General features: G+C 47.2%; 2 protein-coding genes across 2 annotated transcripts; both read left to right on the top strand.

Moving 5' to 3' along the window:
- The first annotated feature begins 533 nt into the window (after positions 1-533).
- On the top strand, positions 534-2,618 carry Kctd11 (potassium channel tetramerization domain containing 11). The gene has a single exon (XM_036196687.1). It carries the CDS (start codon positions 712-714, stop codon positions 1,408-1,410), a length of 699 nt encoding a protein of 232 aa, XP_036052580.1. The 5' UTR covers positions 534-711; the 3' UTR covers positions 1,411-2,618.
- Positions 2,619-2,850: 232 nt separating this feature from the next.
- On the top strand, positions 2,851-4,757 carry Tmem95 (transmembrane protein 95). Its single transcript, XM_036194737.1, has 7 exons — positions 2,851-3,016; positions 3,241-3,297; positions 3,439-3,519; positions 3,617-3,637; positions 3,735-3,815; positions 3,904-3,991; positions 4,098-4,757. The coding sequence occupies exons 1-7, from the start codon at positions 2,851-2,853 to the stop codon at positions 4,126-4,128; spliced, it is 525 nt and encodes a 174-aa protein (XP_036050630.1). The 3' UTR covers positions 4,129-4,757.
- Positions 4,758-20,153: the final 15,396 nt, after the last annotated feature.

Genomic DNA, 20,153 nt, shown 5'->3' with positions numbered 1-20,153 from the left:
CCGAGACTCCGGCTGTTGCCAACAGAGTCCTGGGACACTCCCGGCTCTGACTGCGGGAGCATCTTCTCTCTCCAGCCCTACAGAACGGCTCGCCACCGGTTCCCATCAGTTGCGCCTCCATCTGTTGGGACCCGCGCCCCTAAGCCTGGCCAGGCCTCCGGGCAGGTCGTCAGAACCGGCGTGGACTCTCCTAACTGCAAAAGCTATCTACTTAGAAACCCAGAGGCTGAGCCCTTCAAGCGTCCGGCTGGTGCTCGCCACCGTCACCTGCTGGTTGAATTCCGGAAACCCACTGTCTGAAGAACACAGAAGGGAATCGCTGACCTCGCAGAATCAGAATCGTCTGGACCAAAAGCTCCCTGGCCCTGTCTGGCTGCCTTTTCTTTTCGTCGGTTCTTTCATCCTTTTGGGGATTTCTGTGTCCTGAAGCCCCCAATCGCCACCAAGGTAGCTGGGGTGAGCTACAAACTTTGCTGTCTTGTTCTCCAACCTCTGCCTCCAACATAGCGAGTCTGAACATTACCACCCGATTCTTCCCAAATCCAGGAGATTCTGCCTTTTCCTTCTCCTTGCTTGTCTCCTACAGTCCCCAAAATTTCCCCCCCTCCTGTGTCCTCTTCACCCCCTTCTTTTGGGGGCCCCGTGACCCTAAATGTGGGGGGAACACTATACTCCACTACATTGGAGACCCTGACACGCTTCCCAGACTCCATGCTGGGGGCCATGTTTAGGCCTGACACCCTTATGCCAGCCAATCTCAACCGGCAAGGAGATGGCCATTACTTCATCGACAGAGATGGCAAGGCTTTCCGGCATATCCTCAATTTCCTGCGCCTGGGCCGTCTGGACCTGCCCCGTGGGTATGGAGAAACTGCCCTTCTTAAGGCAGAGGCTGACTTCTACCAGATCCGGCCCCTTCTGGATGCCCTGCGGGAATTGGAAGCTTCTCGGGGTACCCCTGCACCCAGAGCTGCCCTGCTCCATGCAGATGTAGATGTCAACCCCCGCCTGGTACACTTCTCTGCTCGCAGGGGCCCGCACCACTATGAGCTGAGCTCTGTCCAGGTGGACACCTTCCGAGCCAACCTCTTCTGTACTGACCCTGAGTGTCTGGGTGCCATGCGCAACCGATTTGGTGTGGTCAGTGGGGACAGGGCAGAGAGTGGCCCACATTTTCGTCTAGAGTGGGCCTCCCGCCCCCGGGAACTCCCTGACGTAGAGTATGAAAGACTGGGGCTGCAACCACTGTGGACTGGGGGGCCAGAAGATCGGCGGGAGGTGGTGAACACGCCTACCTTCCTGGAGGAGGTGCTGCGGGTGGCTCTGGAACATGGCTTCCGCCTGGACTCGGTCTTCCCAGACCCTGAAGACCTACTGAACTCCAGATCTTTACGCTTTGTCCGCCACTGAGCATGCTACCTTTCACTTGACAGTGGAGGAATGTGTCAGCCAAAGGGCTGATGGCTCTTCCTCAGCCCCTTTCTAGTTCCAGCGTGGGAGCTATGAGAGTCAGGGATCCCACCATACCTGACTGGAGCCTAGATACAGGCTGAGATTCCCAAATCGAGCTGCCCCGACTCCCAGAACTCGAGTGGTCCAGAAGATCTACACCGGGGCTTATCCTGGGAAAGCATCCGTGGCTTCTCGAGCCTGTTCTTGCTTGAGGATGGGCCCTCTGTATTCAGGGGTGTGGAAAAGGAAGCACCTTTTTGCCCAGGCTAGACTTAGCAGAACTCTGGAGGTTTGAGCACTAGGTGGAAGGACATATTTTGAATTATCAAATGTGGTCTGTCCCCTAGACTGTGGCTTCCCCTCCTGGAGGTGGGCACCTTATCCTACCATGACCATTAAGAGGCCAAGACATCTGGGAGATTTCTTTACTATGTTCCAAGCCACCTACCATGGGAGATTGAAAATAGACACCTCATCCTAGGTCGACAAAAGGGAGCTAGGAGAACTCCCATAAGCGTGGGGCTAGAGCACCCTTTCTGGAATTCCGAGTGTTTTAGAGGACTCTGTGTAAGTGGGGCTGAACATGGGGAAAGATGCTAGTATCTTTTTGTGCCCTGCACTTCTTTCATGTATGTGTGCCAGCCACGGTATCTGACTGATGCCTGGGTCCCTGGCATCTCAGTTCCCATCAGTGTTGCCGACTCCTGTGTTTACGTGATGGTCCTTCTGTGATCTTGGCATGTCCAGGCCTGTTTGGAGTTGCCTAGAAACTCTTCAGGCTCAGGTATATCTATGGTATGTGTGAGAGCAGATTGAGATTTAGTTTAATCATAGGGTGTGTGTGTGTTTGCGTGTGTGTTTATGCCCACACCACTACGTAGGCAGTTTGAGTTTTAGTCACTGGGCTCTTCCTAGGAGAGGTAAAGCCACTAGGCTTAGCTAGGCCTCAGAGACCTTGGGAAGCTCTTGGTTGCTGAGACAACCATGAGCCTGTTGCTAGGAAATAGCTGGCTAAGGCCTAAGGCTGTCCTGGGCAGAGAGGAGACAGTTGGGAGAGTCGAGAGGGTGTGGGAAGGGATAGTATTTCTGGGTTCCTGAGTGGATACACATCTTCACTGGGAGGAGTCATTCCTCTGTCACTGTGACTTACAAGAAGAAAAATAAAATTGCTTTCAGAACCACCGACGTGTAAAGGCCGTTGTCCCCTTGCAACAGAAACCCCGATTTCTCCTATCTCCTACTACCCTCCAGTTCTGGGGGCCCCGGGGCAGCTTTACCACAGTCAAGGGATGAAACAATGGCATTGTTCTAGATCAGTCTAGAACCTCCTACATAAAGGGCTAGAATCCGAATCTCAGAGCATTCTGAGTCTTCCCTGGTCCAAGGGGGTTCGGCCTCATGTGGGTGCTGGCACTAGTTGGGGTTTTCCTGGCCGTTGCCAAGGCTTGTATCTTTTGTCGCCTCCCAACTCATGCCTTGCCAAGCCGCCTGGCTCGGCTCAGTAGCCAGATGGAGATGCAGTGGAAGGAATGGGCTTCCCCAGATTTCTCAGCCTTTGCCTTAGGTAATACCAGACACACAAGGTTAGCCCTGCGAAAGTCACCTGTATATCCTAAAGGGGTGGCCTGAGTTCCGAACTGTGCCCCTAAGTGACCGCTTCAGTCCATAGCGCCCCCTGGACACACTAGCCTCTCTGTGTGGAAGAACTCTGTGTCCTAGGAAACAGGGAGGAAAAAAAAAAAGTCCTGGAGCCTCCTGAGAGACTAGCTCACTCTCCCATCTCCACAGATGAGGTGACCATGAACAAAATCACAGAGAAGACCCACAGAGTCCTGAGGGTCATGGGTGAGGTCAGAGGGAAACTCAAACCTTGGGACCTAGGACTCAAGGAAGGATGGGGTGGGGCCAGGTGAAGACGGGCTGACCTGGGAAGGGGCATGGAAGGCATGAGGCCTAGGGCAATACAGCTGTGCTGTGCCTCTCCAGAGATAAAAAGATCCATTTCCTCGCTTCCTTCATATTGGCAATGGCTTCAGAAGACCAAGATCCCCCAGTACACCAGGGAAGGTATTGATGGGGAAGGGATCACGGGGCTACCTTGGATCTGTAGCCAAGTGGAGTGGGACTGAACGGGTCAACCACCCGTCTTGGGGTGTCATTTCAGCTCTCTGTGCTCCCGCCTGCTGTGAGTAAAAAGGGTAACCAGCCGGAGGAAGTCGGGTGGCTGGAAGGGTGGGGACCTTGGCTTCGCTCGCAGGCGCTGCTCCTATTGTCTCCTGCAGGGGGCAGCACCATCCTGTACAACTGCTCCACCTGTGAGGGCAAGGAGGCGTCTTGTTGGCCCCGAAAGCGCTGCTTTCCAGGTTCTTATTCCTTACGCGGCCCCTGGGACCCCTTAGGTTCCCTGGTGTGATCCGCGGGATCATCCACGGCTTCCTGGGTTCCTTGCAGGAAGTTACGACCTGTGGGACGCTAAGATTCTGCTCTTAACTATCTTCGGGATTGTCCTGCTTTCGGGTGCTCTGAGCCTCCAGGTGGAGTGAGTTGCGGGATAACCGGAGAAATGCCGGAAACCGCCCTTCCTCCTTCCTCCCAACCCCCTTCCCTGCTTCCCTCCAGGCCTCCCATCCTCCTTCTTCTTTCAGGTACCGCCACCTGCAAGCGAAAGACTTGTGAAGATGCTCACAGCTGTCCCACCCCAGCTCTAAGGAATTTGAGTCCACAATTTCTTCATCCCTTAGGGTGGGAACAAACCACTTTTTAGACCCAGCCCCAAAGCTTCCGTCTTCCAAACCCTAAAACTCAGACTTTTGTAATCAATATCCGTGTCAGATTCCTCCAGGAACCCAGGCACCCACAGCTGGAAAGTTCCTCCTCTTCTTCGCTCCACCAATCAGACAGAGCCGTGGATGATGCCAGGAAATTATCTACAGAAGGAAAGAATCCCTTACCACCACTCCCACATCCCCTCTGTCCATTCCCGGAAAGCGGGGGACTGTTGGCCTGTAGACGTTGCTCTAGGCCCTCCTATGACTGATCGCGAATCCGGGAATGAGAGTTCTGGAAAACTCTCTCTCTCTGGGTTGAGACCACATCAGTCAGCCCGCTGGCATGCAGTCCCTCCATTGTGTTAATATTGTGCAGCCCTGGCCTCCACTCCTGCTGGGCCCAACTAAATTTGGTGTGCAATGCCTTCCATCTGTGCCTGGTCTCTATCTGCAACTTGAGCAGGCAAGAGAATGGAGATTCTTAGGAATTCTAATTAGGGGCGCTTCCCTCCCCCCAGATATTTAGCAATGTCTGGAGACAGTTTTGTTTTGATTGGGGGATGTGTTACTGGCATCTAGTGGGTGGAGACTAAGGCTGCTACTAAACATCGTAGGATACACAGGAAAATCCTGCCCTAACTTCGTCAACAATGTACGGTGGAGAAAAGGGGGTGCCGGTGCTCTGTGTGTTAGGGGTTGGGGTTCGGGAGATAAGAGATGGGAGGTGAAGAGAGGCCTGTCGCCAGTCTGACTATAAGCACTGAAGCCCAGATGGGGTCCCAGGGGCCCTACCTAGTTTTCCAACTGAGGGCAAGTGTTTTCAAATGGCCCGTTGGAGTCACCTGGCCAGTTTCCAGACAACTCATGCTTCTGTCTCTCCCCTGAGTGTGAGCCAAGTGGTCTCACACAAAGCCTTGGCTAATGTGATCTACAGCCAGGTCTGGACCACTGTCCTAGCATTGCCTAGGGTCGGAAAGAGAAGCTTTCTGAGATCTCCACTGTTTTCCTTCTGTTTGTTTGTTTGTTTGTTTTTTCCAACAACAGCCCTGGAACTCGATTTGTAGATCAGGCTGGCCTCGATCTCACAGAGATCCACATGCCTCTGCCACCTAAATGCTGAGATTAAAGGCGTGTACCACTGTGCCCTGCCCTAGATTTTGTTTTTAAATTTTATTTGTTTGGTTGGTTATTGTGTGTAAGCGTATGTGGACCACAGCACATGTATGGAGGCCAGAGAACAGTTTAAAGAAGTCAGTTTTCTCCTTCTACTATGAGGGTCCTAGGCACTGAACTCAGATCATTAGTCTTGGTGGCAAGCTTCTTAACCTGCTGAGCCATCTCTATGGCCCTTGGGTCTTGTCAGCTCAATCTGGCCTCCAACTTGCTATGGTGCTGAGGATGACCTTGAGCTTCTGACCTTCCTGCCTCTACCTCCTAATTGATGGGATTATAGGCGTGCATCAGCACCATCTGGCTCGGTTTGTTTCACTCATTGTAGACAATCCTTTCATTTTATACATGACTATATGAGAGCATATAAGAGCGTATAAGAGCACAAACTTGTCCAAGATCATAGGGGAACTCATCCATTCCTTGGATAACACTGAATGCCTACCAGGTACCAGGTAGCATCACTACCCAAGAAGGTGTGAGAAGCCCCATGACATCCTGACTGTGCGGAGGCACAGTTCTGTGAATGACAGCTGGCCTGTCCCCTCCTCTGCTCAGCCTCCATTTCCGGGATCAACATTTTACAGTTGATCCCATTCTCCCGCTCAATATTTATAGATCTACAATACCACCTGTTATTCAAGGACCTCTATCCCGTCTGCCGCCTTCTCCTGTGGTGGTCTCCAGCCCACCAAGAACCTTTTACAGTGGACTTAGATGCTCCCAGATGCGCCATCTGGTTGTGAATGTTCCTCTTGAATCCAGGTCATCCTCAGTGGCCACGTGGGTCCTCCCGAAGCTCCGCATTTCTCACAGCATGTGATGAAGTTGGGTTTTGGAGTTGGGCTGCTCACTTCAAATCCTTAGTCTGCTCTTACTGGGCCTTGGAAATGTATTTAACCTCTCTGTACCATTTCCTTATATTTTGTTTGGACACATCTTGTTGTGTAGCGGGGATTAGAGGCAGATGCCACCAGGCTCAGCATTTTATATGAAGTAGTTTGGACTGTGTAACATTCCTTTAATGTAAGCATGACTGTGTTTCATTAAATGTGTGACATCAGGGACTAGAGGTGGCTCAGCTGTGAAGAGCTCTTGCATAGGACCCAAATTCTGTTTCCAGCACCCAAATGACAGCAACAACTGTCCAAAACTCCAGTTCGAGGAGGTCCCGAACCTTCTTCTGGCCTCTGTAGACACCAGGAATGCATGTGGTACACATACCTACATGCTGGAAAAATATTCATACACATAAAATGAAAACCAAAATCTTAAAAATAAATCTATGAAATCATCAATTATAATATATACTATTACGGGGCTGGAGAGATGGCTCAGAGGTTAAGAGCACTGACTGCTCTTTCAGAGGTCCTGAGTTCAATTCCCAGCAACCACATGGTGGCTCACAACCATCTGTAATGAGATCTGGCGCCCTCTTCTGTATACATAATAAATAAATCTTTTTTAAAAATTTGCTTTTAAACAATAAGAAGGGAACTGTGGGAGCTGGAGACATGGCTTAGTGGTTAAGAGCACTGGCTACTCTTAGAGGTCCTGAGTTCAATTCCCAGCAACCACGTGGTGGCTCAAAACTGTCTATAAAGGGATGTGATGCCCGCTTCTGGCCTGAAGGCAATGGATGCAGATAGAAAACTCATACCTTAAAAAAAAATTACATAAAAATAAATAAAATTTAAAAAAAAAAATCTGGTGGGTCCTACTGTAATCCTAATGCTTGGGAGGTGGAGGCTGGAGAATCAGAGTTCAAGGTCATTTTTGGTTGCATATTAAACTCTAGGCCAAGCCTGACTGCAAGAGACCCTGTTTTCTTTTCTTTCTTTCTTTTTTTTTTCTTCTTTCTTTTTTTTTTTTTTTTTTTTTTTTTTTGAGACAGGGTTTCTCTGTGTAGTTTTGGAGCCTGTCCTGAAACTCACTCTGTACCCCAGGCTGGCCTCGAATCACAGAGATCTGCCTGCCTCTGTCTCCCAAGTTGCTGGGATTAAAGATGTGCACCACTACCACCTGGCTGAGATCCTGTTTTCAAAATCAAAGCAAAGCATGGCCTGGAGAGATGGCTCAGTGGATAAGAGCACTTGCTGCTCTTTTTTTTTTTTTTTTTAAGATTTGTTTATTATGTATAATTACAGTGTTCTGTTTGCATGTATCACTGCAGGCCAGAAGAGGGCACCGCACCAGATCTCATTATAGATGGTTCTGAGCCACCATGTGGTTGCTGGGAATTGAACTCAGAACCTCTGGAAGAGCTGCCAGTGCTCCTAACCTCTGAGCCATCTCTCCAGCCCCCAATTGCTGCTCTTACAGAGGACCCGGGCGTGGTTCCCAGCACCCACAACCATCTACAACCACAGTTCCAGGGGTCCACATCTATTCTGACCTCCACAGATTCCTGCATGCACATACCCATGTGCATACACATATGCATAAAATCAAAAATGTAAAAAGCAAAATATAAGAAGTTGGGCATAGTGGCATATACCTTTAATCCTACAACTCAGGAGGCAGAAGCAGGTGGATCTCTGAGTTTAAGGGAGGCCAGCCTGGTGTACAAAGTGAGTTCCAGGACAGCCAGGGCTACATATTGAGACCATGTATTTAAAAAAAAAAAAAAAATGGCTGGGCAGTGGTGGCACATGCCTATAATCCCAGCACTCGGAAGGCAGAGGCAGGTGGATCTCTGTGAGTTCGAGGCCAGCCTGGGCTACCAAGTGAGTTCCAGGACAGGCGCAAAGCTACACAGGGAAACCCTGTCTTGAAAAACCAAAATAAAATAAAATAAAAAATAAAAATAAATAAAATAAAAATAAACGAGAAGGGTGAAGATGAGTGTGTAGTTTACTGTTAGAACACTAGCTTATCATACATGAGAGTCCCTTGTGTCATCCCTATCACTATCAATCAACCATATTAAGTCTGGTGATGTAGCTCAGTAGTAGAATACTTGCCTGACAAGGCCTGAGTTTGATTCCCAGCACACACACATACACACACACACAAAACAAACAAACAAACAAACAAAACACTAAAGGTACGGTACGGTATATGTCTGTATTCCTTACATGAGGGAGATAGAGGCAAGAGAATCAGAAATTTAAGGTCTTCAGGTACATAGCAAGGTCAAGGTCAGCCTAGCACACATAAGCTCCTGTCTCAAAAAACAAAAACACCCAAACTACTGAAGCCATTCCCCATCTCTCCCTGCCTACAGAACATATGCCTCACTTGTTTAACCTGACTTCCTCCATCAGCAGCCCACTTGTCTCATCTGCTACTCAGGCCAGAGCTTTCTAAACACAGACCGAACTGGATTTTCCATTGGCATGCCCAAGAGCATCTCACACTCCACGTGTGCAAACAAAGCTCACTGACATCCCCAGCGCTCTCTTGGGATCACTCTCATGCTCCATGGCAGAGCCCACCACACGTCCTCCTTCTTCCTCTTCCAAAGGCTACAAGCTCTCTTCATCAGTAACCCAGCGATTTCCCTTTGTCACACGTAGGATCCAGCTGCCACTTGTTTAGAACCTTATCTCCCACAGCTGTCTACCTTAAACTGCTCCCCACAGCCACAGTGAATCACTGAAGTTTCCTAAACACTTTGTCTTTCTGCCTTTGTCCAGGCATATCCCCTCATCTGGAATGTCCTTCTGATCTGGCTCAGATAATACTTGGGCAGCACTGCTCTGAGTCACACTGGGACAGTAGACTCCTTCCTCAGGCATCTCCCACCTACCGCACCTGCGGGTTTTTTTGGGGGGGTGGGGTTGGGAGGAGTTGAGACAGGACCTCATATAGTCCAGGCTCACCCTAAACTCACTATGTAGCTGAGAATGATCCTGAACTACTGGCCATCTTTTACTGCATTTCAAGTGTGACCACCACTTCTGGCTTGATGATTAATATCTCTGTGTGTGTGTGTGTGTGTGTGTGTGTGTGTGTGTGTGTGTAGTATTTTTTTTTTTAAGCTACTGAAAATAATGTATGGGTAACAAGAGGGGGTTGGTGGAGAAAACAGGGCAGAGGTCACAGGCCAAGACTAAGAGATTTTTGGAATAGACTGGATCTGCTGGTTTTGCTGATTGCCTTCTTGGATGGAAGCATACAACCTCAGAGGAATCATTCTCCTCCCTCACAACAGTGGGGAGCACAGAATGGCTTCTAAGAGTTCAGATCCTGCTGGCAGAGAGATCCCTGTTGAGGGTTTGGTGGCCTCATTGGTCCCCAAGCTGCTTGCAGTTACATGACTGTCAGACAAGACCCTCAAGCGTTTTTTTTGAAGTGGCCATCTTTGAGGGGGACACTTTCTGAGTAACATCAAAGTCCTGGCTGTAGTCATCCAGGCTGGTCACAGTGGACACTGAGAAGAGCCTAACTTGGTGGTCTTTTCCTGACCTCTCTAGATCATGTGTTTCCTATGGAGTCACAGAAGGACTTGTGATCTCCATTTCCATCATGCCTGGCACATAGGTAACACCAGAAGACATCCTCAGTTGCCCCAGGCCTGTCTCCTGATACACACGCTCATGAAGCAACTTGTGAGTGGGGTCCACGAGAGGACGAGCTGTCTTTTCACTTGAGTGTGTGGATGTGTACATGTGGGTACACATGCACATATAGAGGCCAAAGGTCAACTTTTGGGTGCCATCCTCTATTGCTCTCTATTCTTGTTACTATGTGTGAGTGATGTGCGGGTGCATGTGTATTTAGCTCAGTGGTAGAGCGCTTACCTAGCAAATGCAAGGCCCTGGGTTTGGTCCTCAGCTCTGACGAGAAAAATAAATAAATAAATAAAAATTAAAAAAATAAGAATAAAACAAAAATTAAAAACGAAGGAGCTGGAGAGTCCATGCACCATTTGAGGGAACTTGCTACTCTCCTGGAGATCCAGGTTCTGCTCCTAGAGGCAATATCAAGTGTTTGACACCTACCTTTAACTCCAGCTCTAGGGAATCCAGTCCCCTTTTCTGGCATCTGTGGGCACCAGACATGCACACGATGCATAGACATATGTGCAAGCCCCCACATACACATAAAACAAAAATAAACACATTTTAAAAAAGAAATAAAAACAAAGGAAGCTGGGTGTGCTGGTGCACACATTTAATCCTAGCATTCAGGAAGCAGAGGCAGGTGAAGCTCTGTGAGTTCAAGGCCAGATGGTCCACAGAGCAAGTTCCAGGACAGCCAGAGCTACACACAGAAACCCTGTCTCAAAAAAAAAAAAAAAAAAATCAAATTAAAAAGAAGAATCTTAGGCTGGAGAGGAGGCTCAGTGGTTAAGGGCACTGGCTGCCCTTCCAGAGGACCTGGGTTCCATTCTCTGCACCCACATGGTGGCTCACAGATACCTGTAACTCCAATCCTAGAGGATCTAACTTTCTCCTCTGGTCTCCACAGGCACTGCACACATGTGATGCATAGACATCCATGCAGGCAAACACATAAAATAAAAATTAAGAAATACAAAAGAAGGATCCCAATTCTTCAATGTGTGTTCCAAGGAGACTCAAGTCTGCGGAGCCTCCCTTCAGTGCAAGCTCTATGACAGGTTGGTGGACAGAACATTGTAGATGTGACACTGTGTCACTTTGAGCCCAGGCCTCAAGGAATGACATTTCCCTCGTTTTGTCTCCAACACCCACATGGAATTGTCCAATGGACTGATTGGGTGTCCTCAACATGGTTCCCGGCTTCTCCCAAAGGGAATAATACAAGAGAAAGGTTGAAGTCATACTCTTTCCACAGTCCAATTAGAAAGTCACACACCTTTAGTCCCAATCCCTGGAAGAGTGAGGCAGGGGGATTGAAGGTTTGAGGCAAGTCTCAGGTACACAGTGAGTCCCAGGCCAGCATGACCTATACAGCAAGGCTCTGTCTCAAACAGAAAATAGTATGAAACACAAAATCACACAGCATCCTTTCTGAAATATCCCATTGATTACATGGATGAACTCTCTTAATTTGGGGAAGGTGGTATTCAACAGGTTAAATACCAGGAGGGGACACACTGGAAGCCATTTCAGAGCTAGCAACTACACACAGAGATACAGTTAACTACTCAGTGAAGCCATCAGGTAGATGCTCCCAGTAGGTTTATCCAGGAGGAGAAGAAACATAGATAGAATGATATGAAATTATTTGCTCAAGTTCACAGCTTTGTAAGAGGTAAAATTGAAATTCAAACTCAGGTGTCATGGCCTTGGAAGAGATGCCTCAGCAGTTTAAGAAGATATACTGCTCTTGCAGAGGACCTTGGTTCAGTTCCCAGCCTCCACATGGTGGCTAACTCCAGCTCCGGGGATCCAATGCTTCTTCTAACCTCTATGAGCTCCTTCACGCACATAGTCCACATACATACATCAGGCATGTGCACATCAGAGTGTTTTTAAACAAAGCCTCAGGCACTCAGACTCTAGGGCTGAGGTCTAAGCTACTGTATTGTGGTGTTCTTATTTCCGGCGCAAGCTTGGGGGAACACAGTGGCGATGAACAGAAGGTGTGTGCACAGTAGTGGGCAACTACTCTAAAAATGAGTGGGGCAAATGTAAATGGAAAGAGAAGGGACTTCAGGGTCCCAGGAGGAAGTAGAATGATAACAAGGAGGAACTAAGAACCCAAGGGCCTGAGAAAAACCAACTGTGTGGACCAAGGAGCACCAAACTGGGAAGCGGGCAGTGACTGGATCCTAGGGAAGACATCTTGGCAAAGGTTGGAGATTCCCCATCTGTACCACTTCTAGCAAAGGCGTATTTGGTCTCCTTGGCTTTACCAGGTGTCCCATCCATGTGTTCAACAAAGGTTATTGAGAACTTATCACGCAGGAGCCAGGCACTAGATACGAAAACAAGGCGAAGTCTTTGTTAGCAGAGGAGGCATGTTACTGGCAGAATAATGATGTGATAGCGGGAGAGAACAGAGGACTTGGGATGCAGAGGAAGAGATATGATAGTTAGGGATGGGCTCTTGGCAAGGGCTGCGGAAACCATTTCCAGGGAATAGCTGTACTGAACTTCGGAGTGAGCCAGCATGCTGAGGAGCCTTGTCCCTTGCGTGACATTGTCAGGGGTGAGGTGGCCGGAACGGAGCATGGGAGAAGCTAACAGCATTGATGCAGTTCCAGGAGCAAGAGTCCTGCGAATGGACCTCACTCAGGTCCTGGTCCTCCTACCACCTGCCCCAGTCAAGCAGCAGGAGAAGAGTATCCGGGTGCCTCTCCCTGCTACTCTTCCCGGATCCCTGCCCTGTGTAGGAGGAATTGTTCATCCTTCCTGCAGGGAAGGCAGGTTGGGAAAGAGCGGTGCCCAATCTGGGTCTTCAGGTCTAAGGCATTAATAGGAAGCCCATCTTGGCCTGGAGGAGAGACTTCCGAAGGATGGTTAGGATGGTCAAGCTGCACACTCCTACATCCCACTCCTCTTTGTAGATAAAAATGAGCATGGGAGAAATAAGTTCTAAGTCCAAAAGGGACAGACAAATAGGGACAGGGGGTGGGGACCAGGGCTTACAAAAAGGCTAATTCCCTGGATGTTTTTCCCTCAAGCTAAAGATGGAAGTCGGGGAGAGCTTCTGCCTGTGTTTCCTGCTGAGGCATGATGGCGTGTAGAAGGCCTAGGCCAGGAGTCCAAGCTATAATGCCCCCAATTCTCAGCCTCCTCTCCATCTGTCATGTTGGGATATAATAAGAAATGTATATTTGGTCTTTGTCCCAGTTCCTGCCACAGAGATCCTAAAACCTTTGGAATTTCCCAGGGATAGTGGCGCCAGGAACATCTGTTGTTGTTTGGATTAAGCCCCTTTCAATCATACCTGGGTTTATGTTAATGAGGAGGCTCGGAGGAGCGGGATCCATCGCCAGATGGTTGGGTCTTTCAGCCTCAGTCCCTAGCTGCTGAGATGGGGAGGGTGGCTAGAGACTGATTGTATCACATATGTTCATATGATGCCCTTATGATGTCTCTATAATGGAGCCTCCACATGAACGCAGCACAGCGCTGCTCTGCGGGCATCGGGCTTGGTGAACGTATGAAGGTACTAGAGAGTATCAGGTATAAAGACCGCGTGGAAACTCCTGCCCCATCCCTGCACCTCACCTGATGCATTCCTCCAATTGGCTATCCATCAGTATCCTCTGTAGTGCTGTTTCTTTATTTCCTTATTTATGCAGCCAAGGGTGACCTTGAACTGATCCTCCCACCTCTGCCTCCCGACAGCTCTGAGTAGTCTGGAGAAGAATGGTCTCCATAGCTGTGCTTTCGATTTTGAATGAGTGAGCTTAGGAGGTAGGTATGCAATGGGGGAAGTAAAGGAGCAGATAGCAAAGAGCAGATGGATCGAAGCTGCAGATAGATGGGGAGACATCAAAGCTTATGACATCCAGCCGAGGGGACTGGAGTAGCTTATTTGAAAAAGCAGTTAAATCTGGGGCTTATAATCATCCAGCAGAAATCACCTGGGAAAGTTGAAGCAATTAGCCAGAGTCCACCATTGAGTTATTATTATTATTATTATTAATGTTTTTTTTTTTTCAGAGACAGGGTTTCTCTGTGTAGACTTGCGCCTTTCCTGGAACTCACTTGGTAGACCAGGCTGGCCTGGAACTCACAGAGATCCACCTGCCTCTGCCTCCCGAGTGCTGGGATTACAGGCGAGTGCCACCACCGCCCAGCTTATTTTATTTATTTATTTATTTATTTATTTATTTATTTATTCATTCATTCATTCATTTATTTATTTATTTATTTATTTATTTTGTTGTTGTTGTTTTTGAGATAGGATATCTCTGTATAATAGCCCTGGCTGTCCTGGAACTCTCTATAAGACCAGGCTGGCCTCGAACTCACCTGCCTCTGCCTCCCGAGTGCTGGGATTACAGGTGTGTACCATCATGCCCATCTCTTTCCTTCTTTACTTGAGACGGGGCCTCACTCTGTAGCATTGGCCAGCCTGAAACTTGTTAAGCAGACCACGGTGGCCCCCACTTCACAGAGATCCATCTGCTTCTGCCTCCAAGTGATGGGATCAAAGGCGTGTCCATCACAGCCTCAGACCTCCAACAAGCTTAAACAGTACACGCCAATTTACCACTATAATTTACATTACACTGACCAAGTGCTAGGATTGCAGGTGTGGTGGCATCCAGACATCTTTTACCTCCCTGCCATGACTTCCTTTACAGGTCCCCATGTGCCCCTTATGTGTTAACTAACTCCCAGGTGAACTTCAGGATGTCCAGATCTTGGAGGACATTGAATGTTCAGAGGGAAATCATGTCTTGCACAATTTTCCCTCAAGGACCTCATAAAACCATTGTGTTTCTCACCAAGAGCTTGGACATTATTTTTTATTACATTTATTTACTTAGTTATTTACCGTGGTGCATGTGTGTGCATGTATGTGTGTACGTGCTCCACGGCACTGCTGCGGAGGTGGGACAACCCGTAGGAGTTGATTGATTTACTCTTTCCACTATGGAAATCCCAGGGGTGGAAGGAAGGTCACCAAGTTTGGCAGCAGGGTACTTCTACCCACTGACTCATCTGTCAGTCCACGGTGGACACTAACTTGCTCCACTTCTTTGGTCTGGAATGCTTTTCCAACATCCAGCTGCTCCTGGGCTCGGGCCGAGACTCACACTTCCACAATGTCTTCCTAGTGTTGTCCAGTCCAGTAAAAACATTCACTCAGGGCTGTGGCTAGAGTCTGAGGGTAGAGAAGCTGACTAGCATGCATGAGGGATTGGAGGAAAAAGAATACTCACATGTATTCATTTTTCTGTGTTCCCATATGTTTATTCATTTAACCCAGGCTGGGAGCCTCTAGTTCTCCCAGGATTGCTATTGCATACACATATGTAACTTCATGTGAAGGTGTCGGGGGCTTGGAGGCTGCTGCAGTAACCTGGAACTCCTGAAAGATGACTCAGGGAGGTCGTAATCTCTGGTTCCTGGCAGAAACAAAAGAAATTTCTTGCTGGAGAAAAACAACTCAGGTTTTGGCCCTGTGATTCCTATAGATTAAGATCAATAGTCCATCATCTCAGGATTGTGAATCATTAGTCACACAAGGAAACAATTCATCATAAGTGAGAGTCAGCAGAAACAAAAATATATACATATCTGTAAGGATGTATAATTAGAATCAAAACATCAAATGAAGCCAGGCATGTTGGCTCTTACCTGTGATCCTAGTACTCAGGAAGCACAGGCAAGTTTGAGGCCAGCCTGGTCTACATAGTGATACTTGGTCTCAATAAGTTTGCTGGGTATGGTGGTGCACGCTTTTAATCCCAGTTCTTGGGAGGCAGAGGTAGGCTGATCTCTGAGTTCAAGGCCAGCCTGGTCTACAGAGTGAGTTCAAGGCCAGCCTGGTCTACAGAGTGGGTTCCAGGACAGCCAGAGCTACATAGAGAAACATTGTCTCAAAAAAAAAAAACAAACAACAAAACAAAACAAAACTATATATGTTTTAAACATTTATGTGTGTGACGTTTATACATCATGTATGTGTATGTGATGCATATATGTGTGTGTGCATGTGTATGTATGCCCATGGGTGCACAGGAGGAGGACAGAGGAGGTAGTTAGGTACTTCTGTCTTAAAAACAAAATCAAAACTTCTTCATTCCCAGCACTCAGGAGGCAGAGCCAGGTGGATCCCTGTGAGTTTGAGGCCATCCTGGGCTACAGAGTGAGTTCCAGGAAAGGCTCCAAAGCTACACAGAGAAACCCTGTCTCAAAAAACAAAAACAATCATAAGCAACCAACCAACCAAACAAACAAAAAAACCCAAAACCAAAATCAAACAGAACAATCACACATACCTAACAGAGGACTTATGTGCAGAATATAAAAATCACTTACAAATCTGTGATAAGAAGAAAAACAGGCAGGGAAGTGGTAGCACACGCCTATAATCCCAGCACTCTGGAGGCAGAGGCAGGCGGATCTCTGTGAGTTTGAGGCCAGCCTGGTCTACAGAGTCTATAGCCAGGACAGGCACCAAAGCTACACAGAGAAACCCTGTCTCAGAAAACAAATGAACTAAAACCAAAACAACAGGAGGAGGAGGAGGAGGAGGAGGAAGAAGAGGAAGAAGAAGAAGAACCCATTAGAAAGAGGGGCTGGGGGACAGACAAAAGAACAGAACATACATTTAAAACTGTGTGTGGCTGGCAAGAAAGTCCAGGAAGGTCGAGGACTGCTTCTGGGACTCAGGTCTCACCTTCCACCTTGTTGAGTCTTTCTGGTTTCTCCTGCTGCCCCACGTTCTCCAGGTCAGCTGTCCCAAGAGCATCTAGGAAATTCTGTCTCAGTCTCCCATCTCACCACTGGAGTGTTGCGGTTTACAGATGTGTGCCACTGTATCCAGATTTTTTTTTTTTTTTAGACAGGATCTCCCTGTGCAGCTCTGGCTGGCCTAGATCTCACAGCAATCCATGCCAGGCTAAATATCCTGCTTTTTCATGTGGGTTCCAAGGCTCAAACTCAGGCTATTGAGAATGCTGTGGAACACCTTTACCTGTTAAACAATTTCCCAGGGGCGCACAATGAGACAGCTTTATTTCATTTCTTTGGATGTATTTATTTTTGTGGTTCTGGAGATTGATCTTAGGGCTTTGCACATATTAGGGAAGTGTTCTACCCTGGGCAACACCTCTAAGGCATCTGGTCGGTTTTTGTTGATAGCACTGGTATCCTACTGTGTAGTTCAGGCAGACCTGGAACTCACTCTGTAGTCTGATGGCCCTCCAATCTCAGCCCTTCTCCTTCAGTCTCCTGAGTGGGGAAACTACAGGAGTGAGCCACCACATTCAATTAATATATGACTTTTAAAATCTAGTGCCCTGACCAAAGGTATTTGGGTTGTTTTTATTCATTGGATTTCTTTCAAAACACCTTTACTAATGTGCAATTGGCAAAAAAGAAACTGTCTGTATTTAAAGTATAAGAAGAAACTGTCCATATTTAAAGCATTCAACTTGGCAAATTTTGATGAGCATGAGCATATGTACCCAGGCAGCCTTCACTGCAGTCAAGATAATGAAAATAACTACCCCTGTGAGTTTCCTCTTGTCTCTTCCTAATCAACTACTTCCTTCTCTCTGTTCCTCTAGTTTGTATTTCCTACAATTTTATACAAACAGATTCATAAAGTATGTTCTCTTTTGTGTGTCTTCATTTACTCAGCATAAGTATTATTTTTCCTTTGGTTGGAGACAGGGTTTCTCTGTGTAGCCCTGGCTGTCCTGGAACTCACTCTGAAGACCAGGCTGTTCTGGAACTTGGATCTGCTTGTTTCTGCCTCCCGAGTGCTAGGATGAAAGGTGCGCACCACCACCTGACAGTAACTCATAAAAACATTATATGATATTAAGGGTTGGAGGTATGGCTCAGTGGCAAAGTGTCTTCCTAGTGTGTGAGGCCCTAGGTTCAACTCCTCAGCTTTCCCAAAAACAAAACAACAAAAACATTATGTGAACTGAAATAAGCTAAAAACAATAAAAGTGGTTCAACTCAATGCTATTTAACTTTTTTTTACACCTATTCATGCAGTTGTGTGTGCACAGAGGTCAGAGAACAGCTTGAGGAGTTTTCTCCTACTCCCCTGTGGGTCCTGGGGGTCCTGTGGGTCCTGTGGGTCCTGTGGGTCCTGCAGATTGAAGTCAGACTGTCAGACTGGGTAGCCGCTTCCTTTACCTGCTGATCATCTGCTTGCCTCGAAAGAGAGTTATGAGCAGGCAAAAATGATCTACAGTTTATAGTTTTTGTTTCTTTGTTTCTTGTGTTGTTTTGGGACAAGGTTACACCCACATGCTACCACATCCTGTTTATGCTGTGCTGGGATCAAACCTAGAACCTAGTAAATGCTAGGCAAGTACTCTATCAACTGAACTACGGCCCCAGCCCCGCTCTTATTTTTGGCTGGAAGAGTATGTTGTAAAATATTATGTCAAGGTGTGTTACTTTGTTTATCTTGCATTTGTTGAACTCTGTGAAGCTGTGTTACTGTGCCTGTGTGAAACATCTGACGGTCTAATAAAGAACTGAACAGCCAACAGCAAAGCAAGAGAAAGGGTAGGTGGGGTTGGCAGGCAGACAGAATATATAGAAGGAGGCATTTGGGAGGAGGGAGAGAGGAGCAAATGAGAAGGAGGAGGACATCAGGGGCCAACCACTGAGTCACACAGCCAGCCCGGGAGAAAGGGTGAAAGTCAGATAACAGAAGTAAGAAAAGGGAAAAACCCCAAGGCAAAAGGTAGGTGGGATAATTTAAAGTTAAGGAAAGCTGGAAAGAAACAAGCCACGCTAAGACTGGACATTTATAAGGAAGAATAAACCTCCATGTGTGATTTATTTGAGAGCTGGCCCCCCAAAAAAGAGCAACAACCAACAACAATGTATTTATTCATTTTATTTAGTTATTTATTTATTTTGGTTTTTTTTGAGACAAGGTTTCTCTGTGTAGCTTTGGAACCTGTCCTGGAAGTCACTCTGTAGCCCAGGTTGATCTCAAGCTCACAGAGATCCTCCTGCCTCTGCCTCCTGAGTGCTGGGATTAAAGGTGTATGCCACCATGGCCTGGCTTTATTCATTTTAAGTTGTATTTATTTTTATGTTTATGGGTGTTTTGTCTACACATTTGTGCGCCACAAGTGTGCAGTGCCCTCAGAGGCCAAAAGAGGAGGAGCTGTAACAACAGCAAAAAAATCTGTAACAAAAAATCTGTAACAAAAAAACTGTAACAAAGTTGTGGGCCACCATATAGGCCATGAGAACTGAACCTGGGTTTGTATCAAAAAGAACAGCCAAGGCTCTTAACTACTGAGCCATCTCTCCAGCCCCATATTATTAGTTCTTTTTAAGATTTATTTATTCATGTATATGAATGCTCTGTCTTCATGTACATCAGGAGGAATCTGATCCCATTACAGATGGTTGTGAGCGGTTGCTGGGAATTGAACTCAGGACCTCTGGAAGAGCAGTCAGTGCTCTTAACTGCTGAACCATCTCTCCAGCCCCAATATTATTAGTTTTAAAATTATGCATGTATGTGTATCTCTAGGTGAGAATTTGTGCACCTGTGTATGCAGTACCCAATGAGGGCCGGAAGAGGGAATCTGATTTCTGGGAGCTGAGGTGGTTACACTAATGTGGGTGCTGAGGGACTGAACTCAGGTCCTTGGTAAAAGCAGTATATACTCTTTTTAAATTTTAATTTTATTTTATTTTAAAAATTTCAAGACAGTTTCACTGTGTAGCCCAGGCTGGCCTCGAACTCACAGAGATCAGTCTACCTCTGCCTCCCAAGTGCTGGGATTAAAGGTGTGTGCTTTCACTACCTGGCCAGTACATGCTCTTAACTACTAAGCCATCTCTCTAGCCCTTTAAAAGACATTTTTTGTTTGTTTGTTAATAGGCTGAGTCAGAAGGTTCTCAAGTTTGAAGCTAGATACATAAGGAGACCTGGCTTCAAAACAGAACAAAGGAGAATATAGATACAATAAAATAATGGTGGAAATCTGGTATAGTAAATATACATACCATTAACATAGTTGTTTTCAAGTATCATATACTGTAGGCAATGCTATAGATTCTGCTTTCATACTGTTGACAACACAGGTTTGTTACAGGATCACCATAAACACATGAGTCATATGTTATAATAAGACTACTTTTTTTTGGAGACAAGGTTTCTCTGTGTAGCCCTGGCTGTACTGGAACTCACTCTGTAGACCAGGCTGGCCTC

The sequence above is a fragment of the Onychomys torridus genome, chromosome 8 (assembly GCF_903995425.1).
Source record: "Onychomys torridus chromosome 8, mOncTor1.1, whole genome shotgun sequence".
Classification (NCBI taxonomy): Eukaryota; Metazoa; Chordata; class Mammalia; order Rodentia; family Cricetidae; genus Onychomys; species Onychomys torridus.
The sequence above is the reverse complement of the archived record's forward strand: the minus strand, read 5'-3'. Positions and strand labels throughout refer to the sequence as shown.

Excerpts from the sequence above, each read along its gene's own strand:
- Kctd11 (XM_036196687.1), top strand. The coding sequence starts at position 712 with ATGCTGGGGGCCATGTTTAGGCCTGACACCCTTATGCCAGCCAATCTC.
- Tmem95 (XM_036194737.1), top strand. The coding sequence starts at position 2,851 with ATGTGGGTGCTGGCACTAGTTGGGGTTTTCCTGGCCGTTGCCAAGGCT. Across the intron at positions 3,816-3,903 it reads CCGAAAGCGCTGCTTTCCAG|GAAGTTACGACCTGTGGGAC; the intron begins GTTCTTATTCCT and ends GGTTCCTTGCAG. Across the intron at positions 3,992-4,097 it reads GCTCTGAGCCTCCAGGTGGA|GTACCGCCACCTGCAAGCGA; the intron begins GTGAGTTGCGGG and ends TTCTTCTTTCAG.